This window comes from Muntiacus reevesi, chromosome 1, assembly GCF_963930625.1.
Source record: "Muntiacus reevesi chromosome 1, mMunRee1.1, whole genome shotgun sequence".
NCBI classification, from domain to species: Eukaryota; Metazoa; Chordata; class Mammalia; order Artiodactyla; family Cervidae; genus Muntiacus; species Muntiacus reevesi.
In genome coordinates, this window is record NC_089249.1 from 152,821,884 (window position 1) to 152,844,797 (window position 22,914).

At 50.5% G+C, this 22,914-nt stretch overlaps 2 protein-coding genes across 6 annotated transcripts in view; one reads left to right on the top strand and one right to left on the bottom strand.

Moving 5' to 3' along the window:
- Nucleotides 1-166: 166 nt before the first annotated feature.
- On the top strand, nucleotides 167-18,463 carry CC2D1B (coiled-coil and C2 domain containing 1B). Of its 3 annotated transcripts, none has more exons than XM_065913124.1 (25): nucleotides 167-303; nucleotides 1,867-1,953; nucleotides 3,145-3,289; nucleotides 4,342-4,445; nucleotides 4,816-4,974; nucleotides 5,415-5,540; nucleotides 5,744-5,903; nucleotides 6,118-6,299; nucleotides 6,456-6,531; nucleotides 6,629-6,739; nucleotides 6,818-6,948; nucleotides 7,158-7,230; nucleotides 7,430-7,566; nucleotides 7,992-8,109; nucleotides 8,187-8,359; nucleotides 8,739-8,864; nucleotides 9,403-9,461; nucleotides 9,549-9,665; nucleotides 10,038-10,111; nucleotides 10,243-10,301; nucleotides 10,500-10,551; nucleotides 11,012-11,111; nucleotides 11,272-11,362; nucleotides 12,480-12,609; nucleotides 15,020-18,463. In XM_065913124.1, exons 2-24 carry the CDS (start codon nucleotides 1,888-1,890, stop codon nucleotides 12,606-12,608), a joined length of 2,568 nt encoding a protein of 855 aa, XP_065769196.1. In that variant the 5' UTR covers nucleotides 167-303; nucleotides 1,867-1,887; the 3' UTR covers nucleotide 12,609; nucleotides 15,020-18,463. The 3 variants fall into 3 exon arrangements, with proteins under 3 accessions (XP_065769196.1, XP_065769203.1, XP_065769188.1); XM_065913131.1 differs by having other exon boundaries at nucleotides 18,133-18,463; XM_065913116.1 differs by adding an exon at nucleotides 460-666 and having other exon boundaries at nucleotides 193-303; nucleotides 12,480-18,463.
- Nucleotides 18,464-19,227: 764 nt separating this feature from the next.
- The window catches only part of ZFYVE9 (zinc finger FYVE-type containing 9), a 180,966-nt gene continuing 177,279 nt past the window's right edge, over nucleotides 19,228-22,914 (bottom strand). For all 3 annotated transcript variants that reach the window (XM_065913224.1, XM_065913216.1, XM_065913207.1), the window contains 2 exons: nucleotides 20,948-21,124; nucleotides 19,228-19,503 (listed from right to left, as the gene is read on the bottom strand). In XM_065913224.1, the coding sequence (XP_065769296.1) occupies nucleotides 19,342-19,503; nucleotides 20,948-21,124 (339 nt within the window). In that variant the 3' untranslated portion in view covers nucleotides 19,228-19,341. The remainder of the gene's footprint in view (nucleotides 19,504-20,947; nucleotides 21,125-22,914) is intronic.

Here is a 22,914-nt window from a genome sequence, read left to right on the forward strand (position 1 = left end):
CTCCAGAAGCGGAACAACCTGGGACGGCCCAAAGACCCGCCCAGATAACTTCGCGTTACCTGCCCGAAGGCGCCTGCGCGCTGAGAACTCCACCCTTGGAGTCACCTGTTGGAGCGCCACGCCCGCTTCGCGTTGCGCATGCGTGATCCGCGCCGCACCGGCTGTGGAGTCACGTGTTAGAGCGCGAGGCGTCTCCCGCGGGGGCGCTTCCTGTCACGGCTGCCTCGGCGGCCCAGGGGCTGCGGGAGGCCTGGGCGGCACCGGGCGGGAGAAGGCCCGGGTCGGTTTCGGATCCGCCGCGAGGTATGCCGCGAACCCGCTCTCTGGCGAGGGAAGAGGAGGGGACGGCGGGGGAGATGGAGGCGGCCGGGCAGGGCTGGGCAGGGCGGCGCGTCCTGCCGCGGGAGTGGGGTCCCCGGCTTCGCCTCGCCTGCGCACTCCCTGTCCTCCTCTCTCCAGAGCCTGCGTCTGGGTCTAGCACCGCTGCTCCCAGCCGGGCGCGCCCGGAGCCGCAGACTTGGCGGGTCTCGCCGACCCACTCACTTCGTGTCCCCCGCTCAGTTGACCACCCGCCGTACACCCAAGTCACTGAAATCTGACGCCTTGGAGTCACTCTGAGCGCCTCCTCCCGCGCGCGCACAACCAGTTAATCTCGGAGTCCTGCTGGTTGTACCCCTAACTCTGGATTAGGTCCACTTCTCTCCTTCCCCAACACCGCCTTCACGGTCCCCCAGCCTCTCCCCTTTTCTCCGGGACCGATTCACGATGCTCGGTGTCCAGCCTGCGTTCTCCCTCCTCCCGTCCGTCCTTTCTGCAGACAGGGGGCATGTTTCTGAATCGCCGACCTCATCCCCTCACGTCCTCTGCCTTCAGAACCGTGCCCAAACTACTTGAGGCTTCAGAGTTTTCCTCATTTGCCCCTTGCTCACATTTTCAGTTTCGCTTGTCTCACACTGTATGCCGCACTAATCCCAGCTCAGTTGCCCTGTGCAAGTCAAGCTGTTGTCACCTCAGAACCATTATCAGGTTGTTCCCTATGTTTGGAATCCTATTCCCCTCCCTCCTCCTCAACATGTTCGTGACTCAGCACAGGCATCACCTTCTCCAAGAAGCCTTTTCTCTCTTTGCTGGATAAGGGCCGGCCCTGGGCAGCCGCGGCGCCTGGCACATCCCTGTTTGGGTTTTGTCCAGTGGTGAGGGGCTCCCCACCTCGTGACTGTTCTTTGAGAGCTGAGGGCACGTCACATCCACTCCTGCCCTCGGGTGCCTAGCACAAGGTCTGATACATAGTAGGTCCAGTAAATGGTTGTGAGATCTCCGAGAGAATCAGAATACCGAATCAGATTTCTCTAGAGCAGAACTGTCCAATAGAACTTGCTGCAGTGATGAAAATGCTCATTATTTGTGCTGGCCCATGGTAGCCACTAACTGAAGGACAGAAAATTTAACTTGATTAAATTTAAACGTCAGTAGCCACATAGCGCAGCCATGCTTAACAGCACCGTTTTAGAGCCTTTCTGAATCCTGCCAAGCCTTACACCCTCCCTGAACCTGGAGTTAACTTCCCTGATCTGCCTTCTTAGGCCACTCACCACTCAACCTCTTGGGTTTAATCCAGATTAAATCAGTTCAGTGACTTTATTGTGTCCACTCTCCCCTCTTAACGGTATTAATAGGTGGTCCTCTCCCTTCCATCTTCTGTGTTGCTTGCTTCAGTGCTCTACTTCCAGCTTAGGTATTTCAGCCTTGGATGTTAAGCATATTAAGCATTGCCTTCTTTCTCCGAGTTGGGAGTTTACTAACCACACCTGTTGGGGGCGGGGCTTGTAAGCTGCTCCCTTCTGAGTTTCTTCCACTCCCCACTAGACAGGTATCCAGGCTGTCAAGATGCCAGGGCCAAGACCTCGGAAGGGCCCTCCGGCCAGTGGCCAGGGTATGGCAGCTGCCAAGCAGGTATGGATATAGCCTCCTTCACCTTCACTTCTGAGTCAGTCCGAGGGTAAGGGTCTCTGACAACTTGGGCAAACTGGTCACCTGTGTGGTTTCCTTGTTAAGTCTAGCGACTTTGAGCCATACCTCCTGGAGCTGGCAGAACCCATGGAGACCCTGTGGACCAGCCCCTGGCACACACATGTGGAAGCTAAGGCCTGAACTCTCTTGTGTTTCAACCCAGGCTTCCTCCTGCAATGGCCACCTCCATGTGAACGATCCAGAGAGTTCAGGAACCACCAGAATTTAGGGTGTTCTGATTGGATCTGCGTGCTCACTTTCTCCCTTTATTTCTTTTGGGCCCAAATTTGAGACTTCTTAGCGTATTGTTACTGTCTTAAAAGAGGCAGGTAAGGGAGGTGGTAGGATAAAGGGCATAGACTCAAGTCACAAGACCTCATTTATTTTATTTATTTTAAAAATTTTTTGGCTGCAACTTGTGGCATGTGAGATCTTATTATAGTTTTCTGACCAGAGATCACACCTACTCCCCTTGAAGTAGAAGCATGGAGTCTTAATCATTGAACTGCCAGGGAAGTCCCTTAAGACCTTATTTTAAATTCTAGCCCTGCCACACTCTCAGGGCTGTCTCAGTTTCATCTGAACATGGAGATAAAAATAGGACCCACTTTAGGTAGTGTAGCCAAACTCATAGAGACAGAGAGTAGAGCAGTGGTTACCCTCGAGGTGGGCGGAGGGGAAATGGGGAGTTGTTTAATAGGTGTAGAGTTTCAGTTTTGCAAGATGGTGATAATAGTTATGCAACAGTGTGAATGTATTTAATGCCACTGAACTCTACACTTAAAAATGGTTAAGATGGTAATTTTCATGTTACATGTGTTTTACCACAATTTAAAAGGAAATAGGATCTACCTTAGGATTTTGAAAACTAAGATAGTCACATAGGCTGCCAGGGACCCTGCCTGGCAGCTGGTGCTGTTATTGTTAGTAATAGTAATGGCAGTGTGATCTTACTGAGTTCTTTGTAGAGTCACCAGGGAGATAAGTGTCCCAAGGAGTAACGTTTTCAGGCCTTAGTTTCGCTTTCTGCACTTCAGGCCCACAGGGAGCCGCTTAGCTCCTGGGGATTGACTCTGGTCTGGGCTCCACCCTCTCCTCATTGTATGGTTCTTAAGAAACCTTCTCTGCTCTCAGCTCGGGCTCTTTGTGGAGTTCAGCCCTGAGGACATGCTGCTGGGGGTGGAGGAGACTGAAGACGATGGGGACCTGGAGGCTGAGTTGCTGGCTCTCACTGGGGAAGCAGGGACCACAGGCAGGAAACCAGCACCCAAGGGGCAGGGTGAGTTTGCCACACTTGGTGCGGGGACCAGGTGGGCTCAGGCAGGTGGTTGGAGGGGCCTTTCCTCACAGCTGCGGGGAGCCAGCCAGATCACCTGGTCCTTCTGAATTCATGTCCCATCTGCAGCATTCCCACCAAGAGGCCATCTTGCTCTGCTCACTTACTGTGTGTTGTGTGGGGGGAGCTCACTCCTTCCTGGGTTGCACCCTCTCCCTTTGGACAGTCTGAGTCTCTGGGCCTGGTATAGGCTAGGGACTCAGCACAGACTGAATCGGTCACACAATTGAGTGCACAGAAATTGTATCAAATGAACGAATAAGTGGTATCTTCCTCCCCAGCCTGAAGAGGACAGAGACCTGAAGCCTGTTGGGTGAGGTCAGAGAGAGCCAGGAACCCTCAGAGAAAACCATCTCCCATCCCACATGTCCCTGAGCTGAGGACAAGGAGAGGACCCTGAAGGGACTGACTGGTCTGGGAGAACCATGGCCATCACTTCTTTCTCAGTGCAAACCTGCTTTGGGTCTGATGAGCCTGGGTTTGAATCTTGGCTCTGCTGTTTACCAAGATTGCCATGTTAGGAAAATTAATAAAGTTCTCAGTTTACTCATATGTAAAATGGGGATAATATTACCTTTGGGGCGGGGGGAATGGTACCTGTGCTGCGTGGCTTATCTGATCTTAGTTCCCTGGCTGGGTCCTCAGATGTGAAAGTACAGAGTTCTAACCACTGGACTGGCCAGGGAATTCCCAGTATTACCTATTTTGTGGAATCATTGGGAAGCTCACAAGTTAAAAATCTTTATTTATGAAAGGTGTGGTTAGGGGGAACGGATGGCAATGTCTGTGAATAACTGCCACAGTAAAAGGGCTGAGAAGGCAGTAGCCTGATGCTTGTTGGAGGGCCTGGAAAAGTGTCCCTGCAGAGGTGGGACTCTGGCTGTGGAAGGAAGCTGCCTGGGTGTATCTGCCAGTGCAGTGGATTGAAGACCGTCCTCTACTCCTTGGAAACCTTTTCCGTGTTGCTCTGACCCTCTGTGACCCCCTCCCCCCAGCCCCTCTGCCTATGGCCCACATTGAAAAGTTGGCGGCGGACTGCATGCGGGATGTGGAAGAAGAGGAAGAGGAGGAAGGGCTGGAGGAGGATGCAGACTTGCTGGTGCGTCTGCCAGGCTGGTGTCGGGGGCTCTGTGGTCAAGCTGTGGAGGAGGCCTGGGTTTGTCCCTCTGTGTGCGCTGATGTTGAGCGAGTGCCTTGCCTTTCCTGGGCCCTTGTCCTGTCTGTACGGTGTGAGACGTCTCCTGACATCTGAGCTCTGTACTTGGGGATTCTCAGATACGGAGGCGTCACTGTTTTGGGGGCTGTCCCTGATCAGATTGGAAGGGTGTAGGAGTGTTCTGGTAAAGGGGACTTTCAGGCACAGTGAGTGACGCTGGGAAATACGGCTGGAGGAGAGTGTCCTTTATTCTCAGGTCCTGTCGTGGGTTTGATCATGAGGCTCCAAACTCTTGGGACCTGTGTCTCCCCAGACAGAGCTGCAGGAGGTCCTGGGTACAGATGAGGAGGCTGGGGCCTTGGATGGTGATGAGACAGCCAGCCTGGGTGGCCCTGAGGAGGAGAAGGAACAGGAAAACATTGAACCTCCGGTGCAGGCAGCTCTCTTGACAGCCCCAGTCCCAGCAGCTCAGGTAGGTTCTGGAGTCTCCAGTGTGCCTTTGGCTGTGTCCTTCGTGCCTGCGTGCCCGTGTAGGACACTCGTGGAGCACAGCTTGTATAGGAACGCTGCAGTAATGACCCTTTCCAGGGCCCTCCTCCAGCAGCTGCCCAAGCCGAGACTGAGCACGAGAAACTCCTTGGTGACTGCCGGCCTCAAAGGCCTCTCTGTTCTCCCATACCGCCCCCCACAGCCATTTCCCGGCCTCCACAGATTGTCTGGGCCTCTGTGTTTGCCTCTGACATGGCCTCTGGCCTCTCCATTAAGTCTTTGTCTCCCACCTTGAGGCTTTTAGACCCTCCTTCTCCTTGAATCCAGGAGCTTCGTGTTCTGGGACAGCTTCCTTGCAAGGAGGGAGTGGCAGGGGACTAGGTAGCCCTGGAGTGGCCAGGCCCTGAACTGAAGTATCCACAGGCTGGAGGGCCCTCGGGGCTGCAGGCCCTGCTGGAGGATCGAATCCGCAACTACAGGGATGCTGCAGCCAGTGCTAAGGAGGCAGGCGAAGCGGCCAAAGCCAGGCGCTGTGAGCGCGGCCTGAAGGTGCGTTGGGCTTGGCTGGGCACCAGGGCTGGGAGGAGTGAGGCCGAGGGCAGTGAAGGCAGAGGGTGAAGCACCAGAGGAGCTTGGTCCAGCGGAGGGGAAGCCTCCCCACCAGAATGTGGAGGTGAAGGACCCCTGGCCTCTCTTTGGGCAGGCTGCAGTCCGTGGTGGCTGGCTAGGTTTCTGGTTCTTTTCCCCCTCAGACACTAGAGTCCCAGCTGGCTGCTGTGAAGAAAGGCAGGAAGATCAGTGAGGATGAGATCCCGCCTCCAGTGGCCTTGGGCAGGAGGCCCTTGGCCCCCCAGGAAGCAACCGATAGGAGCCCTGAAGCAGAACCTCCAGCTGCCCCCTCTGTGGAGCCAGGTATCTGGAGACAGTCAGATCCCATCCTAGTTCCCAAGGTCAGGGCCTGAGGCCTGCCTCGCCATCCTGCCATTGTCCATGGCCATGTCAGTGACCCTGTCAGTGACATGTGGCTGTGTCAGTCACAACTTCCCTAAGATGTTCTCAGGCTAGCCAGACCTGGAGGCACTGGAAACCTTCTTTGACCTTGATACTTTCTCTTGTTTCTCCATAGACAACCCCTCCCAGCCTGAGACAAGCCTCTTGGGCAGCCCTGGTATTTCTGCCCCACCCGACTCAGACCCAGACCCACGGGCCCTGCTGTTGGCCCGACAGAGAGAGTACAAAGTGGCTGCTCTGAATGCCAAGCGGGCTGGAGACCTAGACCGTGCCCGAGAGCTCATGAGGGTTGGGAAGGTATGGCATCTGCTTCAGAGGCCCTGTGTTCAGTCCCTCATTTCACAGATGTGAGCAGTGACCTGGCCAAGCTTCAGTGAGACTGGTCTGCGGGGGGTTTTCAGCCCAGATCCTTGGGGTTCCCTGGCTTATGTTCCCACCTTGTTCCTACTGCAGAGATTTGGTGCTGTCCTGGAGGCCCTGGAGAAGGGGCAGCCTGTGGACCTGAGTGCCATGCCCCCAGCACCAGAGGGTCAGTATCGGGGTGGTGGGGGGAGCCTGCTCAGGCTAGGGCCAGGGCTGGCCAAGCACCCCTACCCATACCTACACCTCTGCTCTGGATTCCCCAGACCTGAAGCCCCTTCCACAGGCTTCCCAGGCCCCCACAGCGCCCTCAGATACACCCCCGGCAGTGGAGCGAATGCACCCAGTGATGACCTCTGACATCCCAGCAGCCCCGGGTAGGACTGGAGACACTGTGGAGTGGGGACCTGTGGGGAGGCAGGCAGAGCTAATGCTGTCTCCTTTCTCCTTTCAAGTGGCCCCTGCTGAGCCACAGACAGTGCTGGATGCCCTGCAGCAGAGGCTAAACAAGTACCGTGAGGCAGGCACCCACGCTCGGGGCAGTGGGGATGAGCGCAAGGCCCGGATGCACGAGCGCATTGCCAAGGTGGGCTACAGCCTCCCTCCTGGACCAGCTCTGTCCGTCTGCTCCCTGGTCTCTGAGTCTTCATCTTGTCTGTGTCTCTGGAGCTCTTGCTGTCTCAGGGGCTCTCCTTCCTCCTGGGGCTGCTGTCCTCATCTTTCTCTTTCTGCCTCTGCCTAAGTGGAGCCTGTGACCGCTGCCCACCATGGGTCCTTCCCTCCCTCCTCTTGCAGCAATATCAAGATGCCATTCGGGCCCACCAGGCAGGACGGAAGGTTGACTTTGCCGAGCTGCCTGTTCCTCCAGGTGAGTGGGGTTTGGCCTGGGGCTCATGAGGTCTCTGAGCAGGATGGAGGGGAGGGAGAAATGATTTCTCACACGTCAACCTCCACCCTGGGGGAACCACCCATCCCAGCCATGCCCAAGAAGACCCCAACAGGACCCACAGCAGCCTGATGCATCCTCAAGGCTCCCTGAACCCTCTCCCAGTGTCTCTCTCCTGCAGGATTCCCCCCTATACCTGGCCTGGAGCCCACCGTGGCTACTGAGGAGGATATGATGACAGCTACTTTAGCAACTGCCCAGAAACTGGCCTCCTCAGAGGATACAGCCCCAGTAGAGGAAGAGGAGGATGAGGACAAGGTTTGGCTGAGGGCCCAAGACTCCAGGGACTGGTGGGGGGAAATAGCTGATAAGGGGTAAACCCAGCCATTGGTGCCCATATTAACAAGCTCAGCAAGGTAGATATTTTTGCTTTTATTTTATAGAGAAAAAAACTTGGGCTAGGTACCCAGCTAGGAATTAACAGAGCTGGATTCAGACCAAGGTCTTTCTGACTTCAGAGCCCAGTTCGATCCCCTTCCCCCTACTTTCTCACGTTGGGAGGTTAGCGCAGAGAACTTTTGAGACTTTTGGTTCTGAGATTCTCTAGGGTCCATGAGGGAAAGCCATTCCTCTCAGGTCACACAGTGAGTGAGTACAGTGTTATGAAGAGAGTCCGAGTCAGGGAACTGCCGTGGCCAGGGTGGGAAACAGAACCCCTGTGAGAGCCTCCTGGGCGCCTGCAGGATGAGCCCCCAGCGCAGGCCCCAGCGGCCAAGAAGCCAGCACAGCCTGTCGTCCCTTCATCGCGGCCCCTGCCTGAGCCCAAGGCCTCGAGTTCTAAGGAGGTGCTGAGTCCATCCGGTGAGCTGCAGAGAAGAGGGAGGGAGGGGAGGCTGTGGTGAGAGGTGGCATGGCTTCACCTATGTCCCCTCCTCCAGCACGAGAGCAGCTGACCCTGCTGGAGGCACGGAAACTGCAGTACCAGCGGGCAGCCCTGCAGGCCAAGCGTGGCCGGGACCTGGAGAAGGCCAAAGCCCATCTGCGGGTGGCCAAATCCCTCGAGGCTCAGATCACCCAGGTGCGAGCTGGCCGCCCCGTGGACCTCTCCAAGGTGAGTGTTGCCTGGTTAAGCAGCAGGACTTCTCAGGCAGAGAGGTGGGTGGCAGTCCTGATGAGCAGGACCGTGAACAAGGTTGCTTGGAGGAGGTGGGACTTGAATAGGATGCGGTGACAGCTGAGAACTCTTTTGCTTGTGTGTCTCCCTGTCCCGTGACCCCAAGAGAGCCCGGGGGCCTGCCTGTGGTGAGACGTGACCAGGCCGGGCAAGGCCAGTGACAGAGCATTGCACTGGGACAGGGTGGCAAGCAGTGAGTTGCCATCATTGTTACTGGAAGCTGGAGGAACATTTAGCGTAGACTTCTGGTCTGTTGGCTCAGTAGAGGAATAATTTGACTCTTGAGGGCCCCTGAGGGGCCTTGTGACCTGGACAGGTACCTTCACCCTTAACGGATGAGGAGGGTGACTTCATCCTGATCCACCATGAGGACCTGCGACTCTCTCAGAAGGCTGAGGAGGTGTATGCCCAGCTACAGAAAATGCTTCTGGAGCAACATGAGGTCAGTCCTCCCCTTCCAGTGCCCATAGCCTCCCCTTGGCGAAAGGCAAGATAGGGTTCAGATTCTAGCTCTTCAGCTTACTGGCTGTGAGATCTTGGGTAAGGAATTTCTCTTCTCTAAACCACATTTTCCTTATCTGTAAAATAGGATGATTAATACCCCTCTTGCAGGGCTATGAAGTTCAAACAACAGAGTGCAGGGGGAATTACCTTGAAGGGAGAAAGAAGTGTTTGAGGAGTGTATGTATGTCTATCTGATGGTGTGTCTATCTGAATGGCTGCCTACAAGTCTGGTTGCTAAAGTGATGAGGAAGAAAAGGAATTTGCTAAGGGAATCTGGGGGAATGGCTATCCCCAGTAGAGGAAACAGCAAAAACTTAGTGCAGTGGGACTTGGGAACAGTGACCTTGGGTTATTATGTTGGAGAAGGAGAGGGGTGAGGCTACAGAAGGTTGGCGCTTTCAGAAGTCAGGCCTTCAAGGCCAGCTTAGCTGGGTCCTGTCCTGGACCACGGAGTCACTCTGAACCCCCCTTTTCAGAAGTGTCTGCTGTTCTCCAAGCAGTTCATGCACCAGGGCAATGTGGCTGAGACCACCCGGTGAGTGCAGAGCTGGGGCTACAGCTTGTGGGGTGAGGAGCAGGAAGTGAGCACTGCCGCACTGATGTGCACACCTTTTCCTGTCAGGTTTGAGAAGCTTGCTCAAGACCGCAAGAAGCAGCTTGAGATCCTGCAGCTGGCCCAGGCTCAAGGCCTTGACCCTCCTAGCCACCACTTTGAGTTGAAAACATTCCAGACTGTGAGGTGCCAAAGCTTAAGGGAGACGGTGGCTCCATGCAGGACTGGGCAAGAGGCTGGGAGCCAGGGGTGGAGACTTAGGTCCCTTGAGTTAGGCTGCTCGGGCTTGGCCCTGACATAGGCCCTGGGGCTGGAGAGGGGCAGGATGTGGTGCCTGCTTGTGAGGAGGGGCTTGGAGCTGTGTAGTCGCTGGGGCAGGAGCCCTGTAGTAGTCACAGACCGAGAGGCCTTCACTCCAGCTCTGCTGCTCAGGCAAGTTTTGCCTCCCTGGGCCCACTCTCCTCTTGGCCGCCACCCCGCTGGATAGGCAGGCATTGGAAAAGGGAGCCTTTTCCCACTGCTCTCCTTCACTTTGCTTTCCTTGCTTCCTGGCTCTAGGATCTTTGCAGAACTCAACAGCACAGAAATGCATCTGATTGTTGTCCGGGGAATGAACCTCCCAGCCCCGCCAGGTAGGGGCCACCCCTACTCTTGTCCAGATGCTTCAGCCCTGGCCAGGAGGAGGCAGTGGCTCTCCCTCTGCGTCAAGTGCTGGGGCTTCTGGCTACTCCCTGTGACCCTGACTCGTCCTCCTCCTTCCTAGGGGTGACCCCTGACGACTTGGATGCTTTTGTGCGGTTTGAGTTCCACTACCCTAATTCGGTGAGGTTCCAATAAGCAGGAGGGTCCTGTGAACTCCATCTACCCTTCCAAGGCCCTGTGCTCTTTTTCTCCCCATCCCTCGGTCTCATTCCCTCTCGGGGTCCCTTCCCTCAGCACTGATGTAGACCAGAGCTCCTGGGCCTGTATCTGTTTTTTTTTTTTCAAGCTGTCCTGACTTCTCTCTTCTCACTGCTTTAGGACCAGGCTCAAAAAAACAAAACAGCTGTGGTGAAAAACACAAACTCTCCAGGTGAGGACCTACATGCAGGCTGCTTCCTCCTCCCCCTCCCCCTCTGATAATGTGTGCAGCACTTGTGTTTCCAGAGTACTTTCAGATCTATTATCTTACTTGGTCTACTTACCTTGGGAGATAAAGGCAGGTATGACTACTATGTCTCGAATGTAGTTGGGGAAGCTGAAGCTCAGAGAGGAAAAGGGATTTGCATAGGGCCTTAAAGCAGAGGTGGTGGAAATGGGACTTGAGTCCAGGAATCCTGACTCCACATTCCAGGCCATTCCCATTTTGATACGATCTGCATCTAACAAGAACTGTCCAGGTGAACTTCAAAGCCAGGATTTGGATGCTCTGCCTCCCTCTGGTGGCAGTAACTCTGAATTGCAGGCAGAAAGAGAGTGGAGGCAAGTGGGCCAGTTTCCACTTGGTCAGGAGATCCCTGCAAGCCAAGTCCCTCCTTCTCCCCCTCTCGCAGAATTTGATCAACTCTTCAAACTAAATATCAACCGAAACCACCGGGGCTTCAGGAGAGTGATTCAAAACAAAGGAATCAAGTTTGAAATCTTCCACAAAGGGTGAGGGCCCATCGGTCAAACACTGCCAAGGTGGGCTGGGAGGAAGGACTGGCTTCTGTTGCTGCCCCTGCCCCTATTCAGTTTTCTTGTGCTGGTTTTAGCCAGCTCATTTCTGCTGTCCTTGCCCAGTCCAGTCCTCTGCTGACTCTTGGCTTTCTAGATCCTTCTTCAGAAGTGACAAGCTGGTTGGCACAGCCCACCTGAAACTGGAGCGGCTGGAGAATGAGTGTGAGATCAGAGAGATTGTGGAGGTAAGGTGGGCAAACTGGAGGACGTGGCCAGAAAAGGGCCAGCATTCACTGAATCCCTGTTGTAGGTTTTTTGGTGCTTGTTAATTTAAAAATATCCTTAAGTGTGCTGTAGAGTATGTGCTATTCCCATTTCACAAATGATGAAATACAGAGGGTCTGAGAAAATGTCATTGTGTCAGAAAGGAAGTAGCTATACTCTTTCCACAACACTCTGAGCTCTTCATGTTCCCTTGAGGGGCCTGATCATGGCTGTCCATGTGGCACCCATGAATTCCCAGGTATCTGGGAGCAGGCTTTTGTTGAGGCAGTTTTGGCAACACGATGAAGTAGAACAAACTCTGGACATAAAGTTGATAAGGTAGTTCCAAGGAGGGACCTACCAGAATGCAGCTAGTCTGCTTAGGAATCACCCCCAGACAACTCCTTAAGCTGCCCTGAACTCACTGAATTTCACAGGGATGTGCCCCTGACGATAGCAACTGAGATCCGCAGAGAAGGGGCTGTGGCAGAGCTGGGCCCAGACCTCGGCTGGTGCCTTCACAGAGGGAGGTTTTTCCTGCTACATTGCCTCTGCCTGCTTGGGAGAGTTGTTCTTAAGTGGGGCCTGCTTTGTGTCAGCCCCAGTGAGGTGGGTCAGACTTCAGAGCCTGTAGCACTGCTTTGTACTCCAGCTGCCTCGTCTCCCGCACAGGAGGAAGCACATGGTGGGTGAAAAGGCGGGCATATCCTGACCTTGTTGCACAGTGAACCGTGTGACTGTGTCCCTCATGCCATCTGTGAACGGAGGGTTTGGGCTCAGTGGTTTTCAGGCTGTGCCTTAAAGCCAGAGCATTTCTTCTAGGAGTTACCATGGGGACCGTGGGGCGAACTGAGTCAGCACAGCTCTAGGCTTCTCACCCCCACTTCCGAGCACTGGCGTTTATTTGGATTGATGTATCTTCTGAGATGTACCTAAAACCACCGAACCCAAACAGCAGGAGGTTGGGGTTGTCCGGAAATGGAGACTCTTCTGTTGACATGCAGGATACTTTAGCTTCTCTCTCACCTTGGAGCACGGGGAGCTGCCGGTCCCCGCCCCACCTCTCAGTTACCATCTCCCTCTCCGCGGTCCTCACAGGTCCTGGATGGAAGGAAGCCCACTGGGGGCAAGCTGGAGGTGAAGGTGAGGCTGCGGGAGCCCCTGAGTGGCCAAGACGTGCAGATGGTCACCGAGAACTGGCTGGTCCTGGAGCCCAGGGGCCTGTGAGGTGGGCAGCTCTCTGGGCCCTTAGAACGTCTGCCCGGGCCCCATGGGAACCCTTCCGGTACTCAACTCATATCTAAGGAGAAAACCGAGGAATTTCTCATCTGTGAGGAAGACCAAGAGGCAAAACTGTTGGGATGGGCTCAGGTTGGTTCACGATATTCAGTAGAACTGGGGAAGGAAGCTAACTCTCCCAGGCTGTTGTCAGGAAACCCTTCCTGAAACCTACTCAGACACTCATGCAGTTTAGACTTCTGTGCTCTGTGCCCGTGTGCAACAGAGGGTCAACGCTGGAGTGGAGTCAGGCCGGCGACTCTTCTCCAGCTTTTCCCCCTGAGCTTCGCTGGCTACAGAAGTCTTTGTACATAAAGCAGATGCTGCTAAACAAGTACCAAAGACCTGTTAAGCACGTGCATTACTGACCACGGCTCTGGTCTTTCCCATTGCTGGCCTCTCCCCAGGCCTCCACCAAAGCAGGCTGGATTCCAGGGTTTCCCCCTCCCTCTGTCCGGGCAGGGCAAGGACAGCCTCACTGCTCTGCCGTGGAGCCTTGTAACCAGCCCCTGAACCCCTGTGAATCAACTGTTTGCAGCCTGCCCCAGCCCCCATTTGCACCATTTCTAGACGTGCCTTTAAAAGATAAAACTGTAAGGGATGGGAAAGCGCGAGTGTGATCGGACCCCCTCCCCACAGGGCGGGGCAGGGTTCTGTGACTGGTTGGTCGGCAGCCGCCTGTCCCCCCAGCTCAGTTGGCCCCAGCCCCGCGTGTGCCTTGTCTCCTGACAGCTGCTGCCGCTGCCTCCCTGCTCCCCAACGCGCTCAGTGGGGTTTTGTTCAGGACTGTGTGGTGGGAAGTGAGAGCAGGTTATCTTGAGTTAGGTCCATGTACCTGAGACTGAGACTGTTAACTGAGGAAGAAAGAAAAAAAATTTATATATAAATACGTAGAATGTAACTGATTTAAGAAACTAGGTCTAATTCATTGTGGGGGATTTATGTTCTCACAAAATAACCATCAAAGTCTTAAACAAAAGCCCTGCTCCTCCCTGTCACTGCCCCCCACCACCCCCACCCCATCACTTTTTAAAAGCCAGAGTGGCAGTAACATTTGTTAATTGACAGAAACTACAGTTATGGCTTCCTCTTCAGAGACAGGGCAGGAGAAGCCTTGCCTTTTCATCTAATCACCTAGGGAAATCCCTAAATTTCTTCCCAAGAAATTCTTTGGATTTATTTTTGTGAACAGATGGAGATCATGGAGGGATTTATATCAATATTTGCAGTAGACTTAATGTTCAAAACTGCAATAGTCTACATCTCTTAAAAATAAACTTTAACACCCCATCTTTTCCCCCCTTTCTTTGAAACATTGTTTAACAAAGCATTCCTGAAGATAATATTTTAAGGCTCTACATGAAGCAGATACATTCAACTTACTGATAATTGTAGTCCTGCAACACACAAGTTTGGGATTGAGCTTTTGTGTGTGCGTCTTTTTCTGGGATGCAGCTGGACCACACTTCCCTGCCCTTAAGAGCAGAGCTTATAGTGTAACAACAGGGACAACAGATAACTTCTGAGAGCTAGAAAGCTAGTCTAGCTAGAAGGCTAATCTTAACTTACTAAAAATTCCATAGATGTGAGACTTAACACTTAAATGCAGTCATATCTGTGTGTCATACAAGCAGCCATCTAGAATGAAAAGGAGGGCTGTCAGCCCTCATAAGGTGGCCTAGAGCAGAGAGGGAACCAGAAGAGGGTTCCTGACTCAACCTAGTCTTCCCTTAGGGTTTGTAAGTGCTAAGAAGGCTTGACGTTTCTGACCAGTACTAGGAATGTCTAAACTCAGTCCTCTGCTAGAAATCGGATAGCAAGTTTTTTTCTGTGGTTCAACGATTTCTCATCATAACCTGTTCAATTTCTTTCTGCTTCACTGCCCTTTGCTTTTTGAAAACCAGAACCTCCAGGCTGAGAGAGGCAAGGCAAAAACCACCCACTGGACTTAGAAACTAAGGTTCTTAAAAGGCCTTTGTTGTAGCCCAGGCATGCAGGGGTCACTGGCATGGGAGGAGCCTGCCCAGCCTCATCTTGTGCTAAGATTTATCCAAATACAGCAATTCAGCAGTGCAGATTAGTGATTTGTGGGCAGTTGGGAACCAGCCATGACCCAAATCATTTTTAAATTTTAAAATTTCAATTGTATAGGACATACTTTTCTTCTGAATACAATATGGAAGGAATTTATCTTAGAATCAGGAAGTCTTGCTCACAATTAAAGGGCAGACTAGTTTGCATTTTATTACGCTCCTTTCTCACGGTTCTATTCTGAAACCTATATTGTTGCTTCCCAGTTTTTTAGTGCTTGTTTTCCAAATATTTGTGGGCAGTTTTTAAACACTCATTTATCCCTTAAGTTAAGGCAGCTGCTTTGAAGATGAAACTCTGGGGCTGAGACTGGCAGAAGGCTACGCCAGGAAGCTTGCACCTGATTCAGTTCCATCACAGATGGATTCTTCCCTTCTCTTAGCCTCAGCTTCCCAAACTCTAAAATGGACACTCTCATTCCTCTTATGCTCCTTCTCCCTTCTGGCTACATTATAGTCCTCCAAGTCCCGTTACCATCATTACTAAAATTATTTCAGCATTATTATTAAAACAAACAACTATCACAGACTTTTTCTAGAAACAGTGTTCAGCAGATTTCTTATTGTCTGAAATGCATTAAATGCATAAATTATTCTGCAAGTGACTAGTTATGATAGAAGAAAATTTAGTTGGAAATTCTGGGCTTACCAGCATTCAGGAACCAGTGTAGGTGAGGGAAGACACTAGATGGGAACTTAAACAGGGCAAAGTTCAATTTATCTACAGCCCTAGAAACCAGTCAATCATAAAGGAAATGAACTTTGAATATTTCCTGGAAGGACTGATGCTGAAGCTCCAATACTTTGGCCACCTGATGTGAAGAGCCGACTTATTGGAAAGGACCCCGATGCTGGGAAAGATCGAGGGCAGGAGGAGAAGGTGGCGACAGGAGCAGATAGTTAAACAGTGTCACTGACTCAATGGACATGAATTTGAGCAAATTCCAGGAGATACTGGAGGACAAGGGAGCTTGGCATGCTGCAGTTCATGTCTTTGCAGAGTCAGACATGACTGAGCAACTGACCAACAAGAGTCCAATAGGTGCTCAGATACATGTTGATTTAAAAAAAACTGGAGAAACTACACTGCCTAGCATTTGGTGAGAACTTGGTAATTTTTTTAAAATGTAGTAATACCAGAATGGCAGTTTTATTCCTCATTATAGGATCTCTATATCTCAATCTGAGTTTACATTATAGAAGAATCTGCCTTATTTATTTAGAAACATGATGTTTCCAGTTCTATACAGCATACAGTATATAAAAACAAAAGTGAAAAAAAACAAAAACAAAAGTGAAACAAGGGAAAACAGTAAACTAGTCTTGGCTATCTTATGTCCAATTCCACAAGATGATTTCATTAAATATAAAGGACATTTTATGCAGTTGAGAATGGACCCGACTCTGCAAGGACAGAGTCTGTTCTTAGAAAGGTTTGCACTGATCTGTAAGAAACGTGTACAACTGCAAGGTCTGTTCAGCTGAGGAGGAAGAAAGGTAACTCCTATAGGACAGAAGCAAGAGGGCCAGCTCCTGTAGAAGCTCCAGTGTAGACCAAGCTGGATGTTGGACCCCAAGTTCCTACTACCTCTGTTAACAAGTGCATCCTGTGCCCGTCAGGTTTAGGGGGTGACAGTCCAGGGCTTGGTCCTCACAAGCTGGTGTTCAGTGGGCACCCGTTCTTCCTTTGGAAGCTCCCAGTCTATGGGAAAGGTTACAATCCCAGCCCTCTGCAGCCACGATCAGCGAAGCCTATGAAGCAGCAGATGTAGAATGTGGATTTTCCCCTCCTTGGGCTTCCCAGTGGCTCAGCAGTAAAGAATCCAATGCAGTTCAATCCCTGGATCAGGAAGATTCCCTGGAGGAGGGCATGGCACTCCTCCAGTATTCTGGCCTTGGAGAATCCCATGGATAGAGGAGTCTGGCGGACTACAGTCCATGGGGTCACGAGAGTCGGACAGACCTGAGTGACTAAACAAAAACAACAGACACCTTTGGGCCTCAGAAAACAGCTACTAACCTGAAGGGAGCTCCACAGTCTGTAATGCCAAGTACTAGGCCTAGCTCCAGCCACCGGGGAGCAGCCTCTCACTGTCTTGGGCCTGCACTGCCGTCTAGGGGATTTTTGGAGCTGTCCTTTCACTGCAGAGGGACCAGCCTCCTGCTTGGGCTGGGGTTTTAGAAGATGCCAGTGACGAGGAAGTGAGCTGCCCTAGAGCAGTGTTTTTCAAACCGTGGGTTGTGAAATCTATTTGGTCTGACTAAAATAAATTTTTCATTAAGGAGAAAATGATCGGCATGCATCACATATGTCACAGGTAAAACCGAGTCTTGCCTTCTAATACCACTTCTACTAAAAAAAACACCCAACTGATTCTAAGGCTGGGGCAGGGTAAGCACAAGATGGCACTGGGGCATCTTCTTAGGCCAGAAAAGGAAGTATTAAGAAACAGGAGCATGTCACAAGGGTGTGGGCGCTCAGCTAAACAATGAATTAGAACCATTCAAAGAGCAATCCCAAGTCCAGAATGAAAGTTAATTAAATGAGTAAATAAGAAAGAAGGGCTCTGGGAACTTTCTTGGCAGTCCAGGGGTTAAGACTCCATACTTCCAAAGTAGGAGATGTGATTTCAATCCCTGGTTGGGGAACTAAGATCCCACCTACTGTGTAGTGTAGCACTCCCCCAGCCACACACACCCCACACCCACACACACACCCCACACCCACACACCCACACACACCCACACCCACAGACACACCCACAGGTTGGGCATTAAAGTGAAAGTGAAGTGAGAGTCACTCAGTCATGTCTGACTCTTTGCAACCCCATGGACTGAATAGTCCATGGAATTCTCCACACAAGAATACTGGAGTGGGTAGCATTTCCTTCTCCAGGGGATCTTCCCAACCCAGGGATCAAACCCAGGTCGTGTGTGTGTGTGTGTGTGTGTGTGTGTGTGTGTAAAAGATCAACTCAGGCAAGAAACATCAGAGTGCTAAATCTAAGGGGACGTTTCAATGAGTAAGATCTCCACATGATCACAGAGTGTCTACCCAAACCAGTTATTTGTTCTAAGAGGGGAAATATCCAGTGGAGAAACCAGACAACACCTTGACCGGGTAAAAATTTATCATCAATGAGGGGCAGAAGGACATACATCTAAGTGACCCATGATGTGATGTCCCAAGAAGGACACAACATCACTTGGGTAGGATTCTGGCCAAGAATGCATAATTCATCTAATTCTGAGGAAATACCAACCAAATTAAAAATGGGGCATTTTCTGTTAAATGAGTTGGAAGAACCTACATTCAGCAAAAATATCAATGACATAAAAAATAAAGGTGAGTCATGACAGAAACTTACCATGTTCTGATCTAGGCTGGAAGCTTCACTGGATGGGAAGGACGCTGGGTTAAAGTGTCAAACTGAAGTGGAGCCTGTCCTGCGGTGATGTGAGAGGATACCCTTATTTGTAGGAAGTAAGCATTAACGTACTTAGGGGTGAAGGACTTTGATGTATGCAATGTATGTACTTCTCAATGCCTCAGTTTTTTATGCAGAGAAAAGGAGAGAAACGAACACTGATAAAGCAAACAAGTTAATCTGTAAATAACAGGTGAATCTGGGTAAAGCATACATAGATTGTTTTTTTAACTTGTCACTTTCCTGGAAGTTTAAATTATTTCTCAATAAAATATTTTTAACAATACCTTCAATGTAGAGAGCTCCCTGGTGGTCCAGTGGTTAGGAAGGACCTGGCACTTGCACTGCCAGAGCCACAGGATTCAATTCCTGGTCAGGAAACTTAAGATCCTGTAAGCCATGTGGTGATGCCAAAAATAAATAAAATGCTTCTAGTGTATATTATAACTAGAAACGTCTTGGGTATAATCTATCAGTTTTCACAGAAAGGTCCAGTTCAGTGTCTGTCATTCAGTCTGGCAGGTCTTGAAAGAACCTGAACTGGGCTTTACTATTCAAGTGACCTCATTTATACTGAGTCGCCCTTCTTTGGATAGAAGAGAGATAATCCTTTGGTTCTTTGATTCACTTCATGAATAATCTAGGGGAAAAAATACCTAAATGTGACTTTGTGAGGTCGCTGTAATGTATCTGGGACAAGATCAGTGTGAAACTGTCCGTTTTACATCAATTCTGTATAGAGAGTTCAAGACTGATGCTTCATTTTTTTATTTCCCTTCTGCCCTCCCACCCACCCTTGGTGATGGCGGAATCCATTTGAGCATTTCTGAGCACAAGACCAAAAGTAAGTCTTAAAACAGAGGAGCAGAATTCTTGTCTAAACAGTAACAGAAGGGGATTAGCTGCAAGGATAGCATAACTGTTGTGCAGTAACAGAAGCTGCCCAGATCTTCTTGGTGGACAATGCATAGAAGACTTAGAATTATGGAACATCTGTCCCTCCACCACCCCTTCCCACCCCTGTCCCCCAAACCCCCACTCCCACCCCAACCCCCATTAATAGTGTTAACAAAAGCTTAAATTTTCCAGTTCTAAAGTGCAAATGATTTGGGTATGACTGCTGTTGCAACAGGTCTGAACAGAAAACAGTGAAGTCCTCTCTGTCTACGCGATGTTTTCCAGAATATAAAAGATGAGTTCCATGACGATGGGGCCCTCACTGAGCTGGCAGGCCCCTCCATGGATCACCGGCACCAGAGCGCTGTCCAGATCGTTCATGTACTGCGAGGGAAGGGGCTGGCCATTGCTCCCTGCTTGATAGCCAACCTACACCGTGGAAAGAAGGGGATGACAGGTTACTGGACAGAGAAGATCTCTCCAGAGGACTGGAGGGCCAAGAGGCTGAGCAGGAAAGGAGATGTCCTTTTTGGCTAGGGGCTAGACACTGGCAGTAAACACAAACTTCTTCTCTTCCTTAGAACTGTCACTTAGCATCCTACCATATATTCATCCTGCCCCTACCACCTCATAGCTGTGAGACCTTGGGCAAGACAACCTGTTATGGTCTCAGTTTCCCAGGAGGGGAAGTTGGGGCACAGAGAGGTGTGGAATGTCAGCAATAGTACATAAACCTTTGGTTGTGGAAGTTAAAGTGAGAAATATACTGGGTAAACTCCCTAACTCAACAGGAACTGAACACCTGTCCTTCCATCCATTTCTCCACATACCATTTTTAAACACCTACAAACACAAGAATTCAAGCATGAATGTAAACAGGGCCCCTGCCCTCAAGAGCCCCACATATTTAGTAGAAAAAAATGCTTGTTCTTATTTTATGTGAAGTAATTCTCTCTCTAGTCAGATTATCAGTACCATTTGGAAAAGGGTTGTAATACTCATTTGTATTACCCTGACATGCTTAGTAAAGCATTGGGCAAGACCATAAGTAGAAAATAACTATCTGTTGATTGATGACTAGTCAAGAAATGGAGCTAAACATATGACGTTTCACATTTTCCCTGATAATGACACAACTGCATCAAAGCAGGAGCACTGGGACACGTCACAGGGATCTAAAATCCAAAAGAGCGACTTCCCTGGATGTCCAATGCTTACAAATCTGCACTCCAAATGCAGAGAACCCCAGGCTGGTCCCCGGTCAGGGAACTAAGATCCCGCATGCCGCCAAAATAATAAAAAATAAAATCCAAAGGAAACATAGAGAGATTAGAGTGCTAGGCCATATGAGAGACACCGGGACAAGGAAGTGAGGGCAGGCTGCACTGAGACTGGATTGTGACTACTCAGAGCACACGAAAAGGTTAACGAGTAAGACGGGAGGAAAGCCGGCCACGAGAGACCGCGCTGACAGGGACACCAATGCGGACATGGTTCAAGTCACATCCACGAACTAGCACGGACTGCAGAGACCAGTCAGCAGAAGCCTGCTGTGGCTGGACCAAGCGAACAACGGGGCGGGACCGCCTGGGACCTGCTCTCTAAAGGAGGCAGGGTGGCCCCCATGTCACTCACACAGGGCGGCAGGTCCTCACACTTCTTAGCCCACACTAAAAAGAAAGACAAGGCAAGACATTCAGGTGAGGGAGCCAGAGTCCACCCGGCTCAGAGGCTGACCGAGCAGCACATCCAGCTGTCTTACCGACAGAGGGAAGGCCCAAGTGCAGACTTGTACTCTCCGGGTTGCAGGAAGAAAACTCGTGTCAGAAAAAAGATGCTGCCCAAGACCTGCTTCAAAGGCTGAGATTCTTACCTGATCTGAGTCAAGTGTCACACGAAGTCCCAATTTTGTCATTCCATCTTCTTTCAGAAGCTTCAGGTGGGGACACAGAGCAAGACAAAAAGCCTTGGCAACATGCTCCGTTAGCCGGCTGTGATCTGCAGGATCACTCAGGCAATTGTGCTGGTCATCGTTTTCTAGGAAAAACACCTGTTCCCCAAACAAAAGAGATTTTTAAGCTTGTGTCCAGGAGATGTGGGAGGAAGTGAGTGCACCAGCTCATGGATAATGAGTACCCTGACTCCCTGAGACGTGCGGGAAGACCAGACACAGAACACCAACGAAAGCAGGGCGCTGACATCTCCCGTCTAAGGAACAGCCTCTGCCTCTCACAGTGTATGCGTCCACAGGATGGTAGCCACCACTTACTTATCTCCCTAAAAGCCATGGCCGCAGTCATAATGGTACATTCTGTTCAGAACCGGAAAAGGTTTGCATTTTGCAATTTGTACTTCTAAAAGGACACACTGCAACTTTCTAAAGGAAATGGTCTTAGAATCTAAGAGAACGGTTCTTATAGATCACATCACCCAACACCTGCATATTACTGCTCACTCATAGAAGAGAGGGGACTCACTCAGAGCCCAGGTGAGAATCTGCGTCTTTTGCCTCATCACAGACAGAGCGCTTCCTACCACATAGCTCTGCCACTGCTGAGGCCAAAGCTGTGTCACTGTGAACTGAGCACCGCGCTGGGCGCAGGCGGAAGCACAGCAGATCTGGAACTGAGACCTGAGTCCTATCACACAGAGGAGGGTCATGAGCAAGTCCTCTGGCTTCTTAATGCCGATTTGCCTCTGTAAAACGGGAAGCACCTACCTTCTCTGGTTATCGTATAAATGATATAAAAGCAAAACACAGGCTGATTCATGTTGATGTTTGGTAGAAACCAACACAATTCTGTAAAGCAATTATCCTTCAAATAAAAAATACATTTAAAAATTTTTAGAAAGCAAAACATAAAAGATACAGACATGTAAATATAGAATGCTTCTCTATACCAACACTTGGCTTACAGCTCAAGCAGTGGCTTATATTAAGAATCTGCAGAGGGGTAGCTCTGAAGCCTGGTGCCCGACGCATTAGTGAAAATGGCAGTGTGAAGTGATAGACGGAACTCTCAAGTGGGAGTCAGGAGACTCTGGTCCCTGCTCTGCCAGCAACCAGCATTAGACAAATCACAGAGTCACTGGCCTCTCTGAGACTGTTTTCTCATTATGCAATTTCTCATTCCTCATCTCCTTATCTCAGGGGATCAGCGGGGAGCAAAAAAGAGGGAGCAGAGGTCAAACTACTCTGTAAGCAGTAAAGACATTCACATGTTTCAGACCCTCGACTACTCAAGATATGTCAAACATGATCATTACAAAGCAAGCAGATAAAACCACTCAGCTGCATATAAAATTACCAAGTCTGGTATGAAAAATGTCACTTGGAACAACAGCTCAAGAACTTCTAGCCTCTGTGTTGTCAGGAACCAGCTAAAAAACTTGGGTTACTAGGCACCTATCCTCCCTTGGCTCAGTTACCTTGTGTGTAAAATGGAAAAGGTAGAAGCCACAGAACTTCTTAAATTAATAAAAACTAACACTTTTAAAGCTTCCAGAAATCCTAGAGATCTTATAATTTAATACTTGATTTTTATAGACAGGTATAAATGAGCTTCAAAAGAAATCAAGAGATCCAGGACCTACCTGTTTATTCTCAAGAAATAAACTCTGATTTGTTTGATGCGCTTCCCAGATGGCGCTAGTGGCAAAGAACCTGTCTGCCAATGCAGGAGACATAGGAGACATAGGTTTGATCCCTGGGTCGGGAAGATACCCTGGAGGAGGGCATGGCAACCCACTCCAGTATTCTTGGATAATCTCACGTGAGATTCTGGAGAATTTCACGAACAGAGGGGCCTAGTGGGCTACAGTCCAGAGGGTTGCAAAGAA